This window comes from Mchenga conophoros, linkage group LG20 (assembly GCF_057382185.1).
Source record: "Mchenga conophoros isolate Kocher_MC1m ecotype Shallow Benthic linkage group LG20, M_conophoros_male_GT1.1, whole genome shotgun sequence".
Taxonomy (NCBI): domain Eukaryota; kingdom Metazoa; phylum Chordata; class Actinopteri; order Cichliformes; family Cichlidae; genus Mchenga; species Mchenga conophoros.
Genome location: NC_140545.1, coordinates 31,514,496 through 31,535,513, shown reverse-complemented (window position 1 = coordinate 31,535,513; position 21,018 = coordinate 31,514,496). Strand labels below are relative to the sequence as shown.

At 39.5% G+C, this 21,018-nt stretch overlaps 1 protein-coding gene across 2 annotated transcripts in view; it reads right to left on the bottom strand.

Moving 5' to 3' along the window:
* Window positions 1-7,393: 7,393 nt before the first annotated feature.
* vwa5b1 (von Willebrand factor A domain containing 5B1) overlaps window positions 7,394-21,018 on the bottom strand; it is a 34,389-nt gene continuing 20,764 nt past the window's right edge. For both annotated transcript variants that reach the window (XM_085259189.1, XM_085259190.1), the window contains exons 15-22: window positions 20,531-20,777; window positions 18,432-18,725; window positions 17,828-17,965; window positions 15,907-16,041; window positions 15,254-15,325; window positions 14,730-14,799; window positions 12,178-12,301; window positions 7,394-11,406 (exon numbers count right to left, since the gene is read on the bottom strand). In XM_085259189.1, coding sequence (XP_085115315.1) covers window positions 10,774-11,406; window positions 12,178-12,301; window positions 14,730-14,799; window positions 15,254-15,325; window positions 15,907-16,041; window positions 17,828-17,965; window positions 18,432-18,725; window positions 20,531-20,777 — 1,713 coding nt within the window. In that variant the 3' untranslated portion in view covers window positions 7,394-10,773. The remainder of the gene's footprint in view (window positions 11,407-12,177; window positions 12,302-14,729; window positions 14,800-15,253; window positions 15,326-15,906; window positions 16,042-17,827; window positions 17,966-18,431; window positions 18,726-20,530; window positions 20,778-21,018) is intronic.

The following is a 21,018-nucleotide window of genomic DNA, read 5'->3' as shown; positions in this document are numbered from 1 at the left end:
TTCCTCGTGTCTGTGACCAGAAATCAGTCCCAGTATGCCATTTTGAATGATATCTCAATTCCTAAAATGCATCTGGAGGAGAAAGGACTGTCAAGAGAAGCACTGTTGGCGATGTACAGGTGTAGTCTTTAAAAATACTTTTTTTTTTACCTTCACATGATATGAGAGGTATTTTTTTAAAAACCAAGGGGAGAAGGCAATTTGCGCTTTTTAAACACATATTGTTTCATTTCTTAAAGACAATCAAATTATGGGTCCTACACTGTTTATCTATGTGATTAGAAAAGATTATCTTGTCACATTATATGTATATGTGTGTGTGTGTATATATATATATATATATATATATATATATATATATATATATATATATATATTTATTTTAAAAACCTACTGCCTCGACTCATCTCCTTTATCACATCTTCTTCTGTTTGCATCTGTAGAGCAAAGGAACTACAAAAAGAGGAGAGAAACTGAGGATGTGCATTCAGATGGGGTACCGAGGACTACATGGAGTAATATATGACAATAATGTACAGGTGAACTTCATCTAACATCTCTAAACACATGAGGAATTAACCTTCAAAATAAAACAGGAAGTAAGCTCAGAGGAGCCTCAAAATCACAAACGGTCTGTGGAGCACAGAAGATTTAAAAACAGAAATAACTGAAACCAAAGATCACTGCTGGGATGAACATCTGAGCTAAACATCTTAAATGCTGCTCTCGCTTTAATAGATGTCCCACTCTGTAACTCTTTAATGTTGTCATTTCACAAGGAAACTCTAACTGCTAAAGACTGCTGTTCAGTGTGACTTAAAGACAAAAACTTCTGTTATTTCTCTGAACTTTTCAGTTTTAAATCGTCGCTACGAGACTTTTTTTTTAACCACACAGACTTTATTTTTAAATGTAGCTTAAAAAAAACAAGCAATGATACCAAAAGATCACATCTGTAAGAACATTATTGTTCTCTAATAGTGGTACATTAACAAACAACCCTTTTCTTTTTTGCTGCAAACATGAAAGCAGCAGCGCTGGTTCAACACCATGGAAACCCATCAGTCGAGTCGTGCAGTGCTTTTAGCATCAGGGGCAGTCGCCGTTCTGACAGTGAGGGAACCATCAAAGACATTCCTTCTATTATTTCCCGCTTAAGAGTTTTGAATGTCAATGCGGCATGAGGACTGTGCAAGAAGCGCACCGTGAGGGCTTCACACAGGCTTATTGATGGAAGTGAAATGATTGCTGCACTCTGAGGTGGGAGGCTACAGCGGGCAGTGGTTTACACATTCCCCTAACTAACCAAAGCTCTCTGGTTTGATCCTTTGAGAAGTCACAAACGCCTTGTGTCAGGAAGGGCATCCAGTGTAAGCATCTGCCTAATCAAATATGTGGAGCTGCCTGCTGGTGTGGCCTCATGTGAAGAAGGGAGCAGCCAAGAGTAGATTTTATAAATGAAATTTGCCATTTAAAAGATCGCGTTTTCCTGCTCAGGCGCCAGCTGGCCCTGATTCAAATAACATGTCTGATATGTTTTTCTCAGACTGTATAAATAATCAGACAAATTACACCCTAGACTTCTGAGTATCACATTTGTACTTCATAAAACTTATCTTATTCTTTATAATAAGTGGAAATGGCATTTTTCTCTGCTAGTGCCTTATTAGAGAGAGGAAACCTTGAATTGCTTTAGAGCTCCTTTTTTTCCTGAGAAGTGTTATTAACTGGGAAGGCAGTGGATTGATTTCTTTTTCTTTTAGGATGCGGTTAGCCTCCAGACATGGTGACACACAGTTCAGTTCAAGTATTTGAGTGCTACTACGTCAAAAGAATCAAATATTCTCAGTAAATGGCTGGTACATTGCAATAAAAACAAGGTTAATCAAAACCTTCACGGTTTCTGCACCTTAAATGAGAGAGATTTACTAATCATTTCTGCCTGCGATGTTATTCTGATTTCTGTCATTTGTATTATGCTTCCTATTTCTTCCTTTTTTTATATCAAGCTGAAACTACAGTACTGGGACTGCTGTATGTTTCACAGGCAGTACTGTATAAGAAGCACAATGCAAAAACACTTTTTTCCAATAAAAGGAAAGTCTTGTATTTATAGTTTTACGTAAATATTCATGCATTTTAGCATTATTAGCTCAATAAACTTGAAGTTATTTAAAGTATAAGTACTTTTCTAGTGAACGGAGGCTTTATATTATGTTTTGTATTGCTCATATTATTACTGACGCACCCAAATTTGGATGTTCCTGGATTCTTGTTGAATTTTAGTTCCTGGCGTGATTTGTGACCCCTTTGTGCTTTACCTTCCACTTCTGCTCCAGTTAACTGGGACTCCACGTCCAGCAAACTGGAAATCTTCAGTCACCACTGTTTCTGATTGATTGGCCACCAGCTGCTTGTCTGTTTGTAATTTTAAGTCCCAAAGGATCTTTTGCTCTCAGCCATTTTTGGTACCATCTCCCATAACAGCTTTGAAATTTCTGATCCATATGTGGAACAAATGTTGCCAAATATGGATTAGAAGTTGCCATTTACTTACCACTATCCCAGACTTTTGGTTGTGACTCGGTGTAGATTGCCCCAACTGCATCTTACATGTGCTGGACAGTCTCTGGGGCACCTTAGCACAGTCTTGGGACCTGTGGTTGGGGTTGATGCCTTCCTCTATGGATCTGCTGAGGGGCTGTTCTTGTGCTGCCATGTTCAGAGCCTCTGTGCTGTTCTTTGTCAGCAACAAACAAATATTTACCATACTGAAACTACAACCCTCAGAAACGGGCTACAAAATGTGTGTTTTTCACCACTGATGAGAAATAACATTTCAGTAGAAAGGTTGCAATTTTTAAGAAAAGGGAACATACAGCTTATTATTTTGGGGGTTCTTTTTCCTGCTAGAGAGATGATCCCATGTACGTTTTTTCTTCATCCTTGTTTAGTGTTTCTCTGACCAAAGTAAAGTTCTCTCCATCCATCCCTTCCCTAAATGTATTAAATAATTAATGACAATCATGCCTAGAGGCTGGCGGTGCAAGGATGTGCATTACTAATGCAAACTGCACCATAGTGAACCACAGACACACTTTGATCAAACAATATAGTGCATCAACTTGATTTTCAAGAGCTTTTTTTTAAAAATGTATTTTCATTCAAGGCAACACTTCGACAAGAAGCAGATTTGTTCAACTTGTGAAACTATTAATGTACTTGTAATAAACACTGAAATGATCCGCACCACCTTTTGTTGATCATTTTCATGAAGGGTCGAGGTTACATCAAATCGCTGGGAACGCAGCATTTCTGTCTCTTATTCTGCACACATTCAGACATTGTCCCAGATTTTGATTGAATCTAGTTTTCGAGAGTCAAGACTGCAAGAAAGACATTTTTCTAAAGTCTGGTTTGTATCTAATGGCTGTGAAGAAAAGCAGGGAAGGCTGTCATCATTGCCTAAGTGGAGGCTAACCTGTAACCCATTTTTCCCGACTTTGAAAGGAGAGTTTCGCAGAAAATAGCAGAAACCACCCCAAAGAATGGCAAAAGCAGTTTCAATAAAGACTGAGAATGGACGAAGTGGGTGGGAAAGTTTTTCAGCAGTTATTTTTCAATCATGCGCATAGCAGAATATGACATGAAATGACAGAGTACGTGCCCATCTCGCAAGAAATGTGCTTCCAAAAGAAATGTGCCAATCAGTGCATTCCTGCTGAAATTCAGGGATCACTACCACACAGAATAGCAGCTGGAAAAACATCTGACATCAGTTATTGGGACAAAAAATGGGACATGAAAATATGAGGATTTCAGGGCTATGAAATCAAAATCCACCTTTGTCATTAATATACTGTTCTAGCAGAGGAGTTGAGAAAGTTTCATTCAAAGAAAATATTTGTTCTTCACTTGCAAAGTGATAATTATTGCACCACTTCCAGCAGCCTGAACCATTCATATAAGGCGGGATGGATCCATGCTTTCATGTTTTTACACCAAATTCTTAATGTGCCAGCAGAAATGGAGACTCATTAGAACAAGCATCATTTTTCAATCTTATTTTGTCTGATTTTTGTGAGTGTGAATGTGAGTCAGTGTGAACTGTAACCTCAGTTTCCTGCCAGCTGATAGGAATGTCACTCGGTGTGGTCTCCTGCTGCTGCAACCCATCTCCTTTAATGTTCGACATGAGTTACTGTTCCCATATACTTCCTACCACCTCAAAGCAGTCTGGATAATCTCCTCTGACTTCTGACATCAACAAGGCATTTTCACAAATAGAACTACTGCTCATTTTCTTTGACTCATTCTCTGTAAACCCTTGAGATGGTTGTAGTAGCTCAGCGGTGTCTGAAATACTTAGACAAGGCAATCTGGCACTAAGAACCATGAAATATTCAGTGTCACTTAAATCCCTTTTTTTCCATTCTGATGCTTGGTTTGAATTTCGGTAGGTCATCTTGACCGTGATAGGCCAATTAGATATTTGCATTAGCAAACAGGTGTACTTAATAAAGTGGCCAATGTGTGTATACATAAACATTTAGTTTCCTCATGTGGTCATCTTAACAATAAATAATCCATTAAATAAATATTAAATAATTTATCAACAGCGCGACTCTACTGTGGCTCAAAGTTTAGTCCTGGATTGACTGTTACATTGAGGTTAATAAACATAAATTACTGAGAAAAAGATAGACACTTACTAACAGTTGCTATGCAATGAAAACGTAGCACAGCAACTGCTAATCGCGATCTTAAGTTCTGCACCCCAAAGCTGAGACACTAGTCATTTATTGTGCCCCACGATACTGCCTCTAGGCCAGCAGTCAGCCCAACACTGCAATTACTTATGTTTGCTCTGTATGCTATTTATGTCCAGTTTAAACTGCTGTGATATAGTGGCCTGGATTAAATCAGACATAAGCCTCCTTTCTAAAGCCAGACGAGTTTAAGTAGCTGGAATGTAACAGAATAATTGTCACTGAAGATGTTGAGTAAATGGACCTGCGGGGGAAAAAACATGAAGATGGATGTGCATGTCGAGCTAAATGATGCTTTCCAGCCTGAATCTAAATGAATCTTTGGCTCCCATCAGCGTTATGTTTGTAAAACCCACCACTGTTCTCACTGATCATGTCATGCTACATTCTAATCTATATATAGGACTGTAAATGAAATAACAGAAGATTAGTTCAAACAACACATTTTCACATGCATTATAGTCAGTAGCTTAGCAACAGGACCAACACACAGGACACAGTCCAAACTTTTCTAAGGTGATTTTAATGTGTGTGCGTGTCTGTTGTTGGAATCAAGGCGTGCTGCGTAATATCACAACACACCTGAGAAAATATCGTGATCTAAATACGGGTTTTTGTGTGCATGCTCTTCAAAGCCCTCCACAATGTCAGGAACTCTTTGAGTCTTGTTTGATCTCTCAAACAGGGGTGAAGATGGTTATTAGCGCAGCAGTAATGAGCTTTCATTTTTCTTACCCGGTGCTCCGTTCGCTGGCCCTCTCTTCCCCCATTTCTCGTTCATGCGCCCTCTGCCTCTCACGCCAGGCTTGTTTTACCTTGTAATAGTGTGGATGGTGTAAATGGTGCCTTGTCATCCTAATTACTATCACCCTCTTTGATTTCAAGGACCCACATTATGGCTGCTTTTTGTTGTTAATGAGACTTGTACCGTGTCACTCGGGGGAAGGAATACAACCAGTGTAGCTCAGGTCACCTTGACTTCAGTTCAGTGATGGGAAAATGTTGTGAAGCCCAAAGAGTTTTTAATAGACTGCTCTCCAAACGTAAGTTTACAGAGTGCATTTATAGTCAAAGCAAGAGCAAAATTTCATTTTCCAGTTGCTGTGAATGTATCATTACTCATACAAACGTTAGCCCCTAGCAACCAGCAGGATGAGTGCAACTATCAGCTGGAACCAAGTTATAGAAGCATGTTGTCCAAACTTACCATGAAGTCCAACAACTTTGCTCCCTTTCTCCAAACGTTCTCATTTTTCTCCTGTCAAGTGTGCATAAAAAGCCTTTTTTGTAATTTGAAGGGATGAAGCAGCATTGTTTCTACACATAACAAGCAATTTAGCAAACAACCAATTAAATAAATTGTATCTTTGTTACTAGCAGCCTGCACATAATTTGTCCAAATTTCTTTAGCTGAATATACAAAAAAGTGTCAAAAATAACACATTTTGACAGGCATCAAATAGGATGTTTGCAACAAGAGAGCTATCAGGTGGAAATACAGCAAAGACCTGACACGGGACCTGAGAAATGCATCTGGTCTTTCTGTTGATCCATCCATCATGCATTTCATCCAGTGGTGTTGGAGACCTTGTCAAAACTGATGAACACATAAAAGTACCATCATGGACCATCATTCTAAATAAGTGACCTCTAATAGTGCATGACCAGAAAGGTTTCTAGCTTCTAGGTTTGTTTCCATTCACAAAATCTAATCAGGTGTAGCATCCTGGTCATATGTATAAGGTGTAAAACCTTGTGTTTTAGTTGTAGGGTCGTAGGTGGTATTTTTGCCCTGTGTTGTTGCCTGTGTAGACCATTGATTTTTTTTTTTAAGGATTTTTGTGTCTTGTCTCCAAATCTTTTTGTGACGGTAATATTTCTGGGAGCTTCCTTCTGATTTTCCTTTTGAAGAGCACCTCTGTGGGGCTCTTACTTGTGGCTGGGTGATCATTATACTGATAGGTTTAGAGGTACATACAGAGTTACTTTTTTCCCAGTTTAATTCTTCACATTGTGCAACACGTATCCTTTTTCACTAATAAAATCTCTCCATTTCACAGCTGGTTTATGGCCACCGTGGTGTCATGTTTCCAAGTAATTTTCTGATGTACTGAAATAAACAGCAGGCCACAGTCAGACAGGGCTGTGAGACCAATGTGACTGAAGATGTTCTGTAGAGCTTTATTGTGGTACTTGACTACAGGTTACATTTTTATAATATTGGCAATAATCGTATGTCTATTAATATAGAATTTCCTGCAGGTAGGAAGCCCAGGAAATCAGTGGCTTCCCTCAGCTCATCGAGTGCTCTCTGTGGTGTACTTACATGATATGATTTGATTTGATGACATTTCTCTAAAGCCATTACTGGCCAATATATCAACATAAAAATTGTTCATGCTTGTTTGCCCCACAGCACTTACTGTCCAGTCACCATAAAGTATATGCAAAATGGACATCTCCACTGGTAATTGACATTTGTGCTTCCTTCATTTTGGAGGAAGATTAGTGAGACAAACCAATGGGTAAACCTGGAATTATCAGCATAGCAGGAGATCCTTAAAAAGACAAGGGTCACAGTATTAGTCCATGAGGTCTGCCTTCATGGTAGCAGAGGAACAATAATGACTTGAGCCCCAGCTCTTTGGTTGTAGACTTACTTTATTACATGCACCTTCAGAGCTGGTCAGAGCATTCACAATTATAAAGACACAGCAAAAGCTTTCAGCAGCCTCAAACAGTTAACAATCATTTATAAAGGCACGAACAGCAAGTTGAAAGATACTGCACCATACACCTGACTCGGTACATAAAAAATACTTATTTCAATTACAGCTGCACTAAATACTGCAATTACAGGACAAAAATATTACTATATGACATCTACATTGTATTTCTCAGTTCAGAGAGGGAAATACTGCACTACTGCCTCCAATGTGGCAATTGAATCATCAAACACCATAACATAAACACCTGTGCTCATGCAGACGGACGTATGCAACTCAGCCTGAGTGGAAAAAGGAATACCTGAGTAAAGCAACACTGCAACGAGGGGGAAAAAATAGAAAATTAATACTGAAACATGCTCAAATGGACTGAAAAGGAAGAATAAAAAAGGCAGAAAGAAGGGTATCGACTGTGTATATATTTTTAAATGAACCAATTGTTACTGCAATGAACAGGTTTTACATTTTCAGCTGATTTAAACCTTGTTTAGGCACTTGAGGTAAAGAAGCTTTGACAGTGATAATTAGCAGGGGCCATTCATCTTTGATTTCAGGAGCAGGACTTTTGGTCACTGTACATATTATTGGGGAGTAGGCAGCACCAGCTGTTTGCAAATCCAAGGTCCAACATAAGTGATAATTAAATTATAGATCATTACAAGTGGGTTTAACCGTTTTTGATTTTGCTTTATAATGTGCAAATAAATAGTTTCCAATAAAAAAATATTTAAGTCAACTAAATCCTGAAAACTCATTAAGGATTGCATCGTGCACACATAACATGCCTCGCTCTCCCATCATATACCAAACACATACTCCCAAATTGGCAGCCCATTTAAGATGCAGAACTTACCATCTAACCCTGCATTGATGTCTACTGGTTTCAACTCTACAACACCCCAGCATCCACCTGTAGTCCACAGTGGGATCTCTCCAGAATTTGTATTATAGTTTTGGGAGTGATTTCATATTAAAACAGTGTTTTCAAATGTGAGTTGTTCTTTGAAATAAAAAAATCTGTATTCAAATAACATAACTTATAAAGTAAAGCTCTTTCTGGGGAAAGAAAAGTATTGAATTTAATTGTGCATATATATAGATATGTTTATATGTGATTATGATGTCAGCAGGATGTGCAACTAATTTCTAGTAATTTGGCTGTTTCTATCTGTCTGTCTCTCTTTTTATGGTCTGAGTTTTTCAGTTTGCAACTGTGCAAGACCCAATAATGAAAATTAAGAGCTATAACACTGAGATAAAGATGACGGCTATGTTTACAGACAGGTGTGCTCCAGCCAGTATCACAGAATAACTTTTAGCTTCCTTTATTGCCTGTTATACCATACTACTAGCAATTACTATTGTATTTCCTACATCTTTATGTAGTGCATAAAAACACAACATGGACAAAATAACTGGGCCAACTACACATTACGGCTGATTTAGACTGATTTAGACTTTTGCAGTGAATCCTTGTAGAGCCCAACGTCCACATTCGTGGTTGTATGCACATGCCTCCATTGATTCATTCAAAAACCACAGCAAGGTCACCAGAAACTCAGGGGAGGATTCCCTGAACGGACCAATTACAACAGGGGAGGGCTACATCAACGGGGCGTGTAGTTACATTTCCAGGGAGCAGCATGTCAGGTTATGGCAAAGGTTACAGCGTAGGTTTACAGAACAGCTCGCAGTTATGATGCATGTACAGCACTGATTTATTAATGCAGAAATACAAATCCCCTCCTACAGGAGCTCCTTGGTCATTGAATCCATGCCTTGAAGCTCTCAGCACACAGGGTTTGTGCTGATGCCAGTGGAGGTTTGGATCTCTACAGGTATTAAGTCAGCACCGTGTTTGCCACTTTATGCACTATGCACTTCAGCACTCAGCCATCCCACTCTGCATCTTTACATGGTCTGCCACTTTGTATGAGCTGCTGTGGCTCTTAATCACATCCACTTTGCAATAATACCACTTACAGCTGATTCGGAATCAGCAAGAAGGGAAGAAATTTCACAAACTGACTTATTGCAGATATGACATCCTGTTACAGTACCATGCTTGAATTCAGTGGGTTCTTTAGAATGAGCCATTTTAAAAGGCACCTGAATTCAAAGTTTAAGAGGCATGGCCCAATGCTTTTGTCTATATAATGCTTTTGATATATTTTAAGTCAAGTGTGGTCCTTAGTGCTAAAAGCCGAATTATTTCTGTAGGTTTCGTGCTATTTTTTGAGAAGCTTCATTTAGAAAAACCTCTTAAAGCGTAATCACTTTTTTATTCTAGCAGATTAATAACAATGCTTATGTCAGCTTACAGCAGTTAAACCTGGTAAATTACAGGGAAGATCTCTGTGTGAATTAGAGTTAAATTAGTGTAAATTTCCTTATTACTTAGCAAACCTTCAGCTTATGAGGATAATTCTGAACCTGCAAACCGCTGGTGCATCCAGCTCCACATCTGTGTTTTTGTTTTTAAGTAAAAGAAATAATAAATCTTATACTCTAAAACAGTTATAATCAGGTACGGGAAAATAAAAACTGTATGAAATATAGACAGTAAATCACATGCTAGAGAGATACACACATTTCCCCACATATACCACATATTTTTTTTCAAACAAATTGTTAACCTATGTCATATTTTCTCTAGCTTTTTGCATATTTTTCTTTCTCTGCTACAATTAAACTGCAAAAATGGCAAATAGTACTAACAATGTAATGGCACCGAGCATTAGAAAAGAGTGCCAGTACTGAGGGCAAGTAACCAGATTATTATTTTGAACATTTGTTTCCCCTCAGCACAATCCAAACAATTCAGAAAAGGTTGTACTGTTGTAAAAATGGCGTGTACTAATTAGTGGAACAGTTGATCTTACCATAGTTTTGCAGCATTCTCCTTGTTACATCAATGTGATGACAGTAATAGCTTTTCTCAGATGATGATGGTTGATGGCATGCTACAAATTTAACACTGGCATTCTTCTCTTTCAAACTCAAATCAGTGGCATAACTCGGATAGTTCCATTGCTAATAGTGATCCAGATACAGCATATGGCACCAGCGAGGTAACAGCTTGCACACACTGTAGTTCCTCTGAAGAGCCTGTGATATGTTTGGAGGAACAGCACACAAACAGAAGAAAACACACATTGTTCACAACTGCAACGCAAAATCAGACTCCAGAGGACAAACTGCTGATCAGAGAATAGCATGGCCTCAGTTAGCATAGTATCGTTAGGGTTTGAGTACTTGCAGTCTTGGACTGACAGGCCTCAGACGCTGTTAGGGTTGTAACAGAGCATGTTCAGTTGCAGGTTTTCATCCCAGTGTCTGAGGATGATGAAGAGCTGATTGGCAGCAGCCTTCACTGATGCTAAATCTCGGCCCTCTGGGATGTCCTGCTCACTCAGCCACATGCTGGCCTTGGCGGCTACCAGTTCCCATTCTATAAAATAGTTGGCAGAGCTATGCTCCAGCCAGGCAAGGGCCACCGCTGTAGCCCACACCATGCTTTCTACAGGCGATGGTGTTTCCAAGCCCCCTGACCCAGAGCTCTGTGCACTATCCACCCGGGAGAGTGTGGAGAGCGGGGGATTGGCAGCGGCAGATGGGCTGGCTAACGAGGAGGGACCAGCATCCGTCCAGGTGCTCCTGGACAGATGAGACAGGCTGTGAATGCCTGCGGTGTGATCTGCAGGCTGCTGATATGTTTCTTGCTCAAACGGTGATCTGCATCCGTCATCAGCACTCTCAGCGCGGCGGCTGCTGGAGTGAGACAAGTGGCCCAGGCTGGTGCGGTGACTGGTGAAGGGGGACGTCCACTTTAGCTTGTCCATGGGCACATTAATGGCATCGCACAGAGCTGCGTCCAGGGGAAATGCACCACAAGCCAACTGCAACAACACCTGTACAGAAAATTATTTAATTTGTTTAGTTACTGCTTCAGCAGTGAAGCAGAGGGCAGCATGTATTTGGAGAGCATCTAAAATCAGTTTCAGTTGGCAGACTGTGTGTTTGTCTTTATGCGTATCAATAGAAAATAAGGACTAAGGGAGCAAGTCCACAGCTGATTCATATTCATGCTGTTCTTCTGCAATGTGGGTTTTTTTCTGCTCCAATCAACAGCTTGTTGTGAGATGCTCTGACCAAGGATACCTCGCTGTTACAAGAAGAGGAAATCATTTCATGGTCAGCTATTCTACATATCTTTTATTCTACAGCTATTCATTTCTGACACATACTTTATTCCACTGAATCTGGGAAGTGCCAAACAATATACGGACAATGTGCCATGTGCTGAACAATTAGAGCTCCCTTTAAGGTCTTGGTTAGTGGAAGTGAGGGTCATGGTCTTATAATATTAAATGCTCATATTATAAGCACCCTATTAATCCATCAATCATACCCATTTCTTTTGCAACACAGAAAGAAATTTCATTTAAGTCTCTTTTATTCTGAGTGTATATAATGTCAGACTACAGACACGCTACATTTAAATCTACAATACAGCATGCTTACATGCTGTGCACCTTACGCCTCAGGGCTCTTCAAAGCAGCATAAACGAGCGAACTCATTGTTCGCTCTGTCTAAACAGCCTCTGACAGATTCACAGTCTCTGTCAGCTCGAGTTAGTGTACGTTAAAAAAACATTCACATGTAAAGATCTGCAGCCCACCAGAGGAATGTAGTCTTTGTTCTCGTTGTCGCTCTCTCCAATTGAATCACCAGACTTGCTGTGAGATCGACACATGAATCCTTTGGCAGCTCGAGTTAGCAGACGAGTCCTGCTGAGGGCCAGCCTTAAAGAGGAGAGGGGGGTGCAGAAGTAAATTACAGTGTAAAGTATGTGAAACACAAACCACCATTAGGTGTAATCCACTGATTGTGAAGGAAAAGAATGGCAACAACTTCTTTCTTTTCTTTTATGTAAAAGTTTACATGTTTTATAACCCAATAAAAAAATGGGAAATTATTTTTTTACAGGTAATGAGGTTTTTTTAGCCTCTGGGCATCTCCATTTCTAGGGATGGAAAATGTCTTCGTCTATGCAGAAATATCTCCAATGACTGTTTATTGGATTGATATGAAACTGCACAGACCACATACATTTTAAGGGGAACTACCCTCAAGGTATAAAAAGTCAAATCAGTGAAGAATTGCCTTATATCTGCATTCCTTTATATGACCATTAGGGGGCAACTCCTGAAGTAGTACAACTGTATAGAAATCTATGAGAAAATAACAACACGGCTCACTTTTTTATGAGCTCTGTAAACACTGTCCTCGTGAGTTTATGGTCTCAATCACTAGTTTAAAGTCTTGGTGAAAGTGTTTCTGTAATTTCTAATTTTCTCTCTGTACTCCATCATTGTGGATTTGAAATCAAACGCTGCACACTCTCACCTTTGGGTTTTACAAAGGTTTTGTAAACCACTATTTACAAATTACATTTTTGATGCATAAAGGCTCAAAAATAATTAGGCAAACTAACATCATTTAAGGTTTTAATACTTGGAAAAAATAGCACAGCAATATACCTTGTTCCAATTTAGCCTAATGCTGTATAAGTGATCAGACAGCGCTTCACAGTGCAAGTGGAAAGTGACCCAAAACCTACTGCAAAAGCAATCAAGGAGCTTCTCTAAGCAGAGAAATTGTATATCCACCTGTTTGCACTCAAAGACACCATCTCTTATTAAACTATTAGTTATTAAATACAAAACCAAAGGCAAAGAGACCCATTTTCATGGTCTTAGACATTATGCAGTCTACTGATTGCAAATTATTTTCATTCAAGTATTACAAACAATTCTTATATTTAAAATTATATTAGTTTGTCCAGTTACTTTTGAGTCTATGTGACTGTAATTTATAAATCGTTCATGCAATACTTTTGTTAAACCCTTGAAATAAGCTTAAAGTTCAAGCACTTCTTCATTAAATTTCCACTGTGGGGACGTAGAGATGCAAGATTACACAAAATGTCCAAATATTTATGTAACAAACTGTATAACATTTATATTGTATTTTATAAAAACACATATAACCCACTGTACCCATGTGAGGTCAAAAAAGAGACAAAAATGCAGGGTATGCCTTAGGGCACGGCTACCTTATGATTTCAGAGTTATTTCATTTGAGAATGCAGTATATCATGTTCACCCATCAGCTTCAACATTTGATCTAACTACAGTAATATGGGTGAGACCAACATGCTCAGCTTAGATTCTGTGAGTGATGTAGCAGTGGCTTTATCTGACTTATATACATAATCTCAAATTATTTTCTTTGCAAAATGTCTCAACATTTACATGATTTTGTCTCTTATCGGCGCACAGATCCTTTTGTACTTTTGGTTTTTCTTCACTAGTAAAGAATAATGTTAACCTGCAAGCGACTGCAGACAAAAATTTGCCCGTATGGCTAAATCTGTTATATTTAGATGTTGAACTTGACTGCTCGTTTTAACAAATCTCCATTGTCCATTAAGTATGGTTGTATCTAAGTAACTTTCTCTTTTAACCTGTTATTTAACACCAAAATCAGGTCACAATTTGAGTTGATTCAGAGAATACTTTCTACACATCATTCAGCACATATGTTCTACCTGCAAGAGTGGTATACTCTCCCAGAAGTAACCCCCTTATGCAAACCTCCAAATCTTTCCTCCTCCAGCCAAACACATTTTTCTTAAAAATTTTTCTAACTAACATGATTGGCCACTTGTGATGAGGTGAGCAAAAGTCAGACTTCACTCAGCTATTTCAATCAGTCAATTTTCATCCAGTGCTATGGAGATTTTCCATTAGAGACCAGCTGAAAATATTGTATATTTTTTACAGTTATGCCATCTGGCCTCTTTCTTTCATTCATTTGAACAGTGTTTCACTCTGCGCAGGCATCAGCACATTGTATAACCTAGGTGTCTCAGCTCTAAACACATCCTGGCAGAGCTGCAAGCATGGCTGTGGACTCTTTGTGTTGAGGAGAAGAAATTGTAACTCAGTTCAGGGTCACAGCTAATGATACCCTGCATTCAACTGATACATTAACCTCAATACAGCTTACGCTAAAAGCCAAAATCAGCTGACAGGAATGGATAAAGATGATGTTAAGAATATTTTCTGCCCTGTGAAGTAGTCGAATTGTAATACCCATTTAGTTCCTAATGTAGTGGTAGCACAGCCTCAGCACATTAATTCAGCCAGCAAGCCTCCAATCACCCACCTGGCAGAAAAAAGGCTTTCCACCGATTTCTGTGATTGGTCGGAGGTCACAGAGGGACTCCTCTGGGAGACTTGGAGACAGCAAGACACAAAGAGAGGCAGAGTTAGCCAAGGGAAAAGAGAGAAGTGAGGGAGTGCATTTTTTTCACCTTATTTAGTTTTCCCTCCTAAGTGTGAAATAATAAATGCCTGAAAAACACCCACTGATATATAAGTGACAGCAGAAGACATAGCTGCCTCTCCTCTCCAGGTGAAACTCTTCTTGTTTGTTTCTTTATTTTTTTCCAAAAAAGATCCAGACGGCATTTGTCAATACAAGCCACCAAATTCTGTCGACTTCTGTCGTCACTGACAAGCACAGGGACTAAAAATGTCAATAATCTCATGTTTCTCATTTGGACCAGTGCGGCCGCGCCGCAGAGAAAACGACAACAAAGTGCCAGACAGTGCATGTCAAAGGTCTTCGTGGAGGGAAAATTGAGGGGGCACAGCAAACTCACTGACCGTTTGATGTGTAACACTTACCCTCCGCAAAGCTACACTTCTCCCAGCCGGCGGAGGAGGGGGTGCTGCACGGAGAGACGCCGTCTTCTCCACCTGAGACGATGATGAAAAAGATTTTAACTGTCAGCTGTGCTCAGTTTTATTTCTTATCATTCCAAACCTAAGAGGTCATTCTTTTGTGGAAAAAGGGTGGTATCTGTCTAATAATGCTGATGCAACTCATCTGTATCTGTGCACGTTCTTTTTTTGACCGGCAGTGCCTAGCAGATGTTCGAGTGGCGTGCTCGTCTTAGCTCCCGCTGTTGCTATGCCACCACTGAAAAATCAGTTTAAAATGTTGTGACCCTTTGCTGAAGCTGGATTATTTTTAATGTAAAGTAGCACTCGGCTTTTCGAGCTCAACATCTCACAGCTCCCAGAGCTGGTGAAGCAAGATTGAAACCTTTCCCTTGTTGAATAAACCAAGATTTCAGTTAATAAATATGATTCTTATTCTTTCCTCATTGAATAATGCTCCTGTAACTGCTTCCTTTGATCATATACTCCATGCTTGCATCAGAATAAAAGACCTCTTCATGTCTCATTTCTTTCTACTTTATCTCTAGCTGGCTATTGAAATGAAAGTGCCTTCCCTAGGACTGAAATGTGAGCCAAGAATAAAAAATGCAGCCTACTGTTGTGCAGCAGGACATCTTCGACTTCCTCCGACATGCCGCCAGACTGAGAGCGGCCAAGCCCGATGGAGTAACCTCTGTTCTTTCTGCTCCCTGAGCGAGAGCTGGGGTGTGAGTTCCTCTTCAGACCATCACCTGAAAACAAATTTTTGATCGTGAGACATTTTTTAAGCCTGCTGTGGGCATCTGATGTGTAATTCAGACAGAAAGAAATCTGCACTTTATTATAAACATGGGATAATTTAAGCTGCATAGACACATTTTAACCTTTAAGTAACCAGAAGAGGGACTTAAACTCTAGACATGAAATTTAATCATGAAAATGTTCTCTACCATTATTTTTTTAAACCTGCTTCACAGATTTTGGGGAGGTTTTTTGGACATGCTGGTAATGTGGTGTGGCAACAATATGTTTTTCAACATTATAGGCTTTGATTTTACTGTAATTTTCAACTTTGAATTATTACATTGCGATGTCTTGCAGTCAGTCATGGCTAACAAAATCCATTGTTGCAGAATTCTTGGGGGTTTCTATCCTGTATTTATAGAGTATAAATGATCCCTTTCTGCATAAACATGAATGAAAATAGTAAATTATAAATTACATTAGTGCATTTTACAGGAAAAGGAAAGGAACCAGTATCAGTATAATAGATGCATGCAGATATTTTAAGAAAAAAAGTATATATAATTAGGTAAGAAGTTTAAAATAATATGGTGTACATTGCCCCACTCACTCATGGTGGTTTTGTTTAATAAGAGTAAAATTTACCATGTTCAACTGGAGGAAGTAGTGATTGTTTTTATTATTTGAATTATTTTAGTAGATTGCTGCCCACAAAATCTTTTGCCACAAATTTACTCACTCTCTTTTCCGTCACTCTGGTTGTGCAAGCAGCCCCTTTTACATGCCATCCTATGTTTACTAAAGATATCTGTTACTCCCATTGGTAGAGGCTTGACTGGTTGAGGCTACCTGGTTATTTTGTATCCACCCACTTTAAATCACAAGTTTGTCTTGTTTGTTTGTCTGTTTCTGCTACATGCCACTTACTTTAATTTATAGTTAATGATCTCTATTTGCCAAATCGCTTCTGGGCTCTTGGTAGCCTATCATGCTGAATTCCAGCTCTGGACTCTCCTGGAGCAGCTTTGCATAATTCACACTTCAAGTTAATCCCAGTTAACCCAATAGTGAGCTTTACTGCAGCTCTCCAGGTCACTGACTGTCTGAAACATGTCGTGTTAGCACGTCTTCCTTTAAAAGGCAAAGATTCCTTTAAGACAGGTTTCTTCTGACTGACTGCTTTTCACAAGCGAAAGGTTCAAACAAGGGGCAACCACAGGAGCTGAAAAAAATGAAGCCACCATAGACGTGCTAAAAACTAAAGTACCTCAGGTGTCACTTAAAGCTGGCTCCAAGACTTACATGTTAAACTGTTATTCTGAGTATATTTACAGCATTTACAGCTTGGTACACAAAATGTTTTTGGTCTCTGTGGATTGTACAGGCGTCTGGCTCCAAAAGAAATATGATAGTAGCCAAAATACTAATGCTTAATCCTCAAAATGTGGATACTGAAACCAGTGTGTGATGTTAATGCGGCTATGTCAATGAGCTGTGCCTGAAATACCCATATCAAGGCTAGATACTCTTTCAGACTGATGTTTTAGAAAAAATGACTATAAATGCCATAGGAAGTTTCCTTTTTTTCATCTCATGCTTCATATTTGACAGCGAGATGTTAGAATGACATTGATATTTTCTTCTAAATGCTCTGCAAAAGAAAAGAAAAGGCATTTCTAAAAATATCACACTTTAGATTGCTGTGTCAGGCACAGCAGCAGTCTTCTAAAAAAATAAGCAGCTGATTGAACATTTTTTAAGGGAACCTTGTCACACCTAATTTGTGTTACTTACCAGGGTTTAAGTATTCAATACATGTCTGCAAATACTCATTTGTGTCCAGGTCAATGGGAACAAACGCTGTGTATTTGCTCAGTATATTGCAGGCTTTGCTGGTGTGAATACCGTATAACTGGTACTTCCTGCCAGACCCTGTGAAACACAATGAGCATTATATATAATACTATATAACATCAAATAAAATCATTCCAAACATTAGTAAATTATAAATGACATATACTTATTTACTTTCGGGTAAGGAAGTAAATCAGAAAATTTACACTGCTTTGGAAAGAGGAAGAAACAGCTCACTTGGCTCCATGCAAAGGGAAAAAAATCCCATAACAGGATCTCTAAAGGACCTCATACCACCTAACACTGTATCTAATGGATAGACACGACAGTGATGTTAGTCCTCTCTAAAAGCTTTTGGTGAGAAAGTGAGAAAGACAAAATGTCAAACTATTCGTGAAAAGTTTTATATCTAAAATGCCAAAACCAGACGACAGACAGCCAAATATCAAATCTGAATTAGCAGGAGGCCTACTGCTGCAAAGTCTTTTAATCTTAAAATTTACCCCCGTCTCCTTCTAAACACTGGAATCCCCATAGAGCTCACCGTGTTCAATCTCACACTCCTTATCGGCCATGTGCTCAAAGTCGTTGATGATGGAGCGGCCGGCCAGGTGGTGGAAGGTCTCGTTCCACAGCTCCTCGTGAACCTTTTCCTCACGTTCACGGCCATTCAGAAAGGGCTCGATATCAAACACAACCTCCCACTTCATTGGTTTTCCGCACAGCAGTCCAGACACCACAGCCTTGCAGTCACTTTTGTGCTGGTTGGCAGCATCCAGATGTGCAGCGTGGGTATCCTGTGGGGTTTCTGCTCGGCACAACTGGTGTCCATAACCATCTGAAACATCGCAGGAGCAAGATTTGATGTGGATTTATCAATCCCACTGTGCGAGGACCTCTTATTTCTCTTAAGCTTATTACCTGCTGCTGCTCGTATGGAACTGAATTTGTGCTGAATTAATTTATTTCCTGTTTCCAAAGCTCTTCTGTCTGCTTGATTTTCTACTTTAATAACTGTTTTCTAAAACTCTACCTCTTCTGTTTATCATTCATCTCCTAGATAATTTTGTGCTTTGTCCCCAGACATTGAAAAACATTTCCTGCTCTTCCCGTGAATTGAGTGTCAGAGCTTCGATTTACGATCATGTTTACCTCATGCCATGCTTGAGCATGCTATTCTCCTGACTCCCTGCTGGCCTGTGTTGACACTGCCCTTAACAATCCAAGCTGCAAACATGTCACATCTCAGCATCTCAGCTTTTGTAGCACATTTCATATATGTTTATCCCTCTCTCTTTCATGTGCACACACAAGCTTTTTAAATGCACTCTTGCCAACATCAACATTATGGACTTTTGGGATCCAAGCCTATCCAAAAATGGTCACTTTTTGAATTCGGTTGAATTCTACTGACATACTTTTGCAACTACAAGTACAGTTTTGATAATGAAAAAGTTAAAACACTCTCATGTCTAATTAGGTATTGCAGCTCAAGCTCAAGTCAATTGTTTGGGTAATAGCAGCTTAGTACATGTGCTCCAATTGTGGTCACTAACTAACAAGAACACTGGAGTTTTTTGGAGTGGATGGGCCTATGTAAGTCAAGAGTTTGGGAAGTAGCCCTCATGTGTCTCTTTGGAACTAAAAAGAGGTTATTCATCAGCTTGTGCAGCTGGCTTTACAGCATGATTTGACCTGAAAATTGCAAAACAAATCTTAATATTCTGAGTATATTCTGTGCTCACAGTCAGTGACCTCGTATGTGATGAGTTCATTAATCTACTTCTGTCTCATCATAAAACGTCTCTTGTTTTTATACTATGCTTCTTAAGACATGCATCTTTTTAAATTGTGTTCACGTTTCTCTTTTTTAATGAAACAGCAAAGTGAGCTGAATCAAATGTGCCTCTATCAAAGTCGATCGCCCATCCAGCTCTGGTGCCAACCCAGGCTCTTACAGAACATAGGTCTCATGCATTTCAGCATTTGGTGGCTTTATTGGGGAAGCGGTGACACACTGACCTCTTACATATTTGTTAATTACTTAATAAAGACATTTTATAGATTTGTCCTTTGTTTGTTTTGTGTTTTTTATGGCTTAAACTGTTGTTGATGCAGCACTGGAGCTCTGTGCTGGCCCTACATGTGTACCACAGTCCAAGTAAACTATGGACAGGTCCATCATTTTAAGGTGGCACGGGTTCCCTCTGAATATGAACATCCCCTTTTAAACATGTTTTAAAAAATAAATATGTTTTTTTAACATGGTCAACACAGAAAAAGACAACCATACATACTCACATTCACATCTACAGCCAGTTTAGCCAATATTTATCTAACTCCAGCTCTAGATTCAAACCCAGGACCTTCTTGCAGTGGAGCAACAGTGCTAACCACCGTTCTGCCCTAGCCAATTTCTCACTGTAAGTCATATATTTGTACAGATGGAGGTTATGTTCTCCTCTAGCTCTATAACTCTGTTAATTTACTGCTACAGTGCATTTGTAATTAAGCCCCTCTAAAACGATGCACTCCGCATTCAACCCATTAGCTGCTACACTATAAAAATCAGGCCAGCTTCAAAATGTTTACTTTCTTTTAGAGATTTCTACTAATGCAAAACAATTCTACTTTCCCTCTCACCTGTGTCTCCAATGCTCCCAAGAGATGGGCTGTCTGTGGAAGATCTGGATCCATCTTCCCTGGCAGCATTGCGAGACACAGGCGTCACGTTGCCGCCGCTGGGCGGAGGATCGTCCTGTGGCTGGGGATGAAAATGATGCTCAGAGTCGGCTTCCTGCTGCAGAAAGAGCTCCTGTTGAAGGAGCGGCTTGTGACAGCTGGCAGAACGCCCCCTGGTAGATGTGGTACCCAGACTTGCCAGCTGCGGCTGAAAACAATAGAAGGAGTTTTAATTCGAAAGACCCTGGTCCTATCACAGGTCTAATAAGGTTTGCAACCTCGCCTACTAATTGTAATTCTGGTCATTTCTGTGTGCTCACTCAGGCTCAGGTTTCAGGGGGCTTTCAAGTGAATAATTACATAAGGACTCTGCAAACCATGCGTTGTATTGCAACAGGGCAACTGACAATTTTCTAGTTTAGAAAATGTCAGCGTAACAAAGGAAGAAT